Here is a 4,782-nt window from a genome sequence, read left to right as displayed (position 1 = left end):
AGGGGGAGGGGTTGGGTTGGGGGCGAGGGGGGGGGGGGGTGTGTGTCTGCCTCCAGACAGTGATTGCTCTTTTTGTATTTGAGGAAAAAGAATTGGTGACTGCTGGGTGATGGTTCTGCTGCTACTGGGTTTGGCTGTGATTTAGGTACTTATATGGCACCATAGAGGTGTTTTTGACACTGGATAGGGTTGCTGGCTGTGAGGTGCAGAAAGCCAATGGTGTGGAGCTCAGGAAGTGATGAGGCATAGAAGAGGATTCTGTTCACAAATGTATTCGGCTTTTGAATACATTTCAGTGCTCTCTGGTCGCAGGACCTTTCCTCATGTTGGCCAAAATGAGAGATTATGGTTTTCTTGTAAATTTAGGCCTGTGTCATTCCCTCCTGTCCCATCAGAAGCCCTCTTTTCTGCCATCTGGAGCTCTTATCTACAATTTGGTCAGCTTGGGCAGACTAAATAGGCTGCAGTACAAAACTACAGAGGAACGGTGAGCAGGACTATGCGGTACAAAACAGTTGCTGCTATAGAAGAAGCAGAGATCATTGAAAAGAGGTTATCATTAACCTTGGGTTGCCATAAATGCAGTCAGAGCATCAGGACTCCTGTTTGAGGCTGTGGGTGGGCATGGGAGCAAAGAGAAGGGTAAGGTCCACATCTGCTGGTTGCCACAGAGACAGAGTCACTTTAGTAAGCTTTTCTTTTTTTTTTTTTTTTGAAAGCAGCAGGCCAATGGGGGAGAGTGCTTGTGGTGAATCCCAGGGAAACTAAGGTCCCCTGGCTCCTAGAGGCTTTGCTGCACACTAGTTTGACCCTGCTTGTCTTTTGCCCTGTCAGGGTTCTCCAACCTCTCACTTGGGGACCAGATGAGCCTCCTGCAGAGCGCCTGGATGGAAATCCTCATCCTGGGCATTGTGTACCGCTCCCTGCCATATGAGGACAAGCTTGTCTATGCTGAGGACTACATCATGGATGAAGAGCACTCTCGTCTGACGGGGCTGCTGGAGCTCTACCTGGCCATCCTACAACTGGTGCGCCGCTACAAGAAGCTCAAGGTGGAAAAGGAGGAGTTTGTCACGCTCAAAGCTCTGGCCCTTGCCAACTCAGGTACAGCCCTGGCCCAGCCAGCCCCACAGTCAAGGCCCATGCTGTTATCTGGCCTGGGAGGAGACTAGATCCCACTGCCTGAGGCTGTGCTCTGCCTGTGTCTGCAGCATCCTCAAAGCTCCTCTCTATCCACAGAGCAGGACCTAACCTGGACAGCAGGGAGAAATGAGACTTGCCGCTGCTAGGGCGCCAATTGTGCTCTGGCCCTGTACTGGGGAGGGGAGCCAGGCAGGGGTGGGCTGGCTGCTGGTTTCTGGCAGTAAAAGAAAGGCTGAGGAGCCCTTCTCCACTAGCAAACTGACTGCAGTGCTGTGAGTTCAGAAAAGGGGATGTGGGCCACCTCCACATCCACCATAGTATTGGTCAGTTACAGCAAACAGGGAAACCCTGGTCCCAATTTCAAATCCCATAAAAAGCTGTGGGACTGGGGCTGCCTGGTCCTGTGCTGGAGATGTTCCATGACCACAGACACCGAATCCCTCTTTAACTGGGAGACAGTGTGGATCTGGATGGTAGAGAGTAAGACATGCTGTCAGAAGCCTGATGTTGCCTGTTCCGTTTCTTCTTGTGAAGAGGATGAGAAAAGCCAGGGCCCTCAGCCCGGTGCCTTCCATCTCAGCCTGAGGAGGGCTGCAGCCCTCCGTCCGGTAGGCTGTGGGAGACACAAGAGGTGCTGTGTGCTGCACTGGTGTTGCACAAAAGCCAGACACATATTTGCTCACTAGTACCTTCCGACAGGGAAACTGCTAAAGCTACTGTGTGACGAGGGCTCCCTCTACATCCCTTGAGTCTCATTGTCTCACATCAGATCTCCTTGCTGAACTGCATTGTGCAGGTCACAGAATTCACCCTTGCAGCCCAGCAGTGAGTCCAATATCCGTGTTTGGCTAAAGCCGCCTTCCAGAAAGAAAGACACCCAGTGTGAAGCTGAAGGGATTAAAAGAGGAGGAATCTACATATTTTGTGGTAGTTGACTCCAATAATTAATAATTCTCTCTGTTTAAAAAAAAAAAAAAAGGCAGGCACCATACCTTTAACATCAGTTTGTTTGAGTTCAGCCTCCAGATGCTGGTCTTTGTTGAGCTGTGCCCTGTGATCCCAAGTCTTTTTACACCTGACATCTTGACACGATAAAGTTCCTGTTCCATAGTTGCATTCCTTGGCTATTACTTCAAGTGTAAGCAAGTGGTCCACAATGCTGTGAGGCTGCCCTATCCTCACCACTTTACACCCTTCTGTTCCTTTTTGCCATCCATACTTCTTAGCAGCAGCAATTCAAAAGGAAAAAAAAAGTTACTTACAGCTCATTAATAAAAAAAATGTTGAATAGCATCTGTTTTTTTACTGATCCCTGTGGATTTCCACTAGAAAACTCCTCCTTCAGGGATGATTCACCACTGATAGCTACTTTGAGATCTGTCATCTAGCCAGTTACTAATCAATTGAAAGTGTGCTTTATTGGTATTGCATAGTGCTAATTTTTTTAATGAGAATGTCCTGTGGTGCTAAGCCAAGTGCCTTATAAAAGCCTAAGTCTATTATATCTGTGCAGTTAACTTTATCAACCAAACTTGTAATCTCATCAGAGAGTGAAATCAGGTTTGTTTGACAAGCAAGCCCTCTATTCCAAAGTATCATGCTGACTGGCAGTAGTTGTAATACCATCTTATAAGTCTTAATTGAACATCGCTTTCTTTCTTTATTTTGCTCTGGTTCACATCAGGCTAGCATGGAAATTATCAGATAAGACCTAGGAAAATATCCGCATCATTAGAACTTCTCCAGTCATCTTGAATTTCTCAAAAATACCAAGACTTGTTAATCATTAATCTGCCCCAGGTGGGCCTCAGCCAGCAATTTTAGAACTCTTAAAGCCAAGTTACCCAGCTCTGCTGATTTCTGTAAAGTTTGTCCCTAACAGGTGTCTAACATCTTCTTGCATAAGCAATGGGCTAAGAAGTCTTCATCATCTTCATATAACACAGGTACACAATGCTTCTTTTTTCTAAACAGGACAGAAATACTGAGGACTTCTGTCTCCTCTGTGCTGCTATTAATAGTTTAATCATCTCCAGGTGAAAAGAGCCCCCTTACAAATGGTCATTTTTCTTCTATTTCTTAAATATTTATAAAACTTCTTTATTGTCCTTAGCCCTTCCAGCCATGGATTTTCCTCCAATGTCCTTCACTTCCCTTATCGATTTTCTACACTTCATAACTTCTGATTCATATAAATTGCTATCTAGCTCCCTTTTTCAATTTCTCATATATTGCTTTTTTAACTCTAATTGCTGCCTTCACTTTGCCACTGAACCAGGATGGGCAGATGGCCAAGGCTGGGCTCTCTCAATTGTGGGACAGTGGCTTTTGGCGATGTAATCAACTCTTGTTAAAGAACCTGCCTCCCGTCTACCAGGAAGGTCACAGGATTAAACAGGGAGAAAGGGCTCTTCAGAGAGGCTGAAGTGCTAAGGTAGTGGTTGTGACAGGGTGACAGGGTAAGTACCACACCAGCACATTTATCTGTCCCATGCTATGAGCAGAGGCACTGCAGGACCTGAGCGTCGGTGATGCTGAGTTCCTCACGGTGCAGCAGAAGCACTCTCTGTTGATGTTGCTCGCTGTGCTGTCAGGACTAAGCCTTATGGGGCAGTCTGCATCAGGAGTGAAGAAACACTGAGCAAAGACAGAGCAGACCAGCCAACACTCATCAGCTGCTTTGGGGTTCTGCTTCCAGTCCTGCGGATTAAAGAAACCAAGGTAAGGGTCAGGAGGCACAGGCCAAAGTGTGTGCTCCACTGGATAGGAAAAACCATTTTCTCCTAGTGCAGCTAGAAGTGCAGCTCTGTAGGAGCATAATCCACAAAAATCCTGCTTTGTTATTTGTATTGAAACATGAAAGAAAAGCATGAGATCTCATTTGTCTTGTAATTAAAGCCTCTCACAACACACACATAAGGAAGCTAGAATAGGGCAAGTGTATTTTTCTAAGGTAACCTTCACATTCAATCTTCATGTTCTTTTCATACATTATTTTCCTTAGTGTGTTCTTGGCATGGAGTAAACTTGCAGAGCCTGAATGTATGTGCTTGCATGCAAACAGCTGATTCCTAACACAGTAGGAATGCAGACAACTTCTGGGCCAGGTCTCAGCTCCCTTGGGTCAGAGACAGGGTTTAAAGCTGAGCACTTGGATTAGCACCTGTGCTGCCTTGACCTGCTTTCCGCCTCACCTCCCATATAGATAAATTCCTGAATTTCCCCATCCCTGCTGGGTGTAATTGCTCATGCAACCCAGCTTCTAGGGACTTTCCTCTCTTCCATGCAGCCCTGTGTATATTGACCCTTTGTTTCTAGGAATTGAAACAAATGAAAACAGAAGTGGGAGCTTGCTCACTCTTCACTAGAGGAGACACTGACAGTAGGCTGACCTTGCCAGGCTGTGGCTGATCTCTGAGTCCTCAGTGTAATGCACCAAGGACACACCTGCTGGGACTGGCAAAGATAATTCAAGCAAACTCTGTCTTTAGTAAGTGCATTTTAGAGAGCTGAGAAATGAATGCTTAATGTCCAGAGCAGCAGGCAAGTCCCAACTATATGATCGGCCATTTTTTTTACAACATAGGGGTGCTGTAGACTTACTACCCTTCAGAGCCAGCCACCCCTTCTTAGGCATTC

General features: G+C 46.4%; 1 protein-coding gene and 1 long non-coding RNA gene across 2 annotated transcripts in view; one reads left to right on the top strand and one right to left on the bottom strand.

Moving 5' to 3' along the window:
* Positions 1-4,782, top strand: part of ESRRB (estrogen related receptor beta) — a 134,017-nt gene that overhangs the window by 123,632 nt on the left and 5,603 nt on the right. The window contains exon 6 of the mRNA XM_035901987.1: positions 835-1,104. Coding sequence (XP_035757880.1) covers positions 835-1,104 — 270 coding nt within the window. The remainder of the gene's footprint in view (positions 1-834; positions 1,105-4,782) is intronic.
* LOC118453080 overlaps positions 2,133-4,782 on the bottom strand; it is a 16,420-nt gene continuing 13,770 nt past the window's right edge. Inside the window, exon 3 of the long non-coding RNA XR_004842993.1 lies at positions 2,133-3,843. This is a non-coding gene — a long non-coding RNA (uncharacterized LOC118453080). The remainder of the gene's footprint in view (positions 3,844-4,782) is intronic.

This window comes from Egretta garzetta, unplaced genomic scaffold (genome assembly GCF_000687185.1).
Source record: "Egretta garzetta isolate BGI_Z169 unplaced genomic scaffold, ASM68718v1 scaffold79, whole genome shotgun sequence".
In the NCBI taxonomy this organism is placed as follows: domain Eukaryota; kingdom Metazoa; phylum Chordata; class Aves; order Pelecaniformes; family Ardeidae; genus Egretta; species Egretta garzetta.
This window is presented reverse-complemented; position numbering and strand designations above follow the sequence as displayed.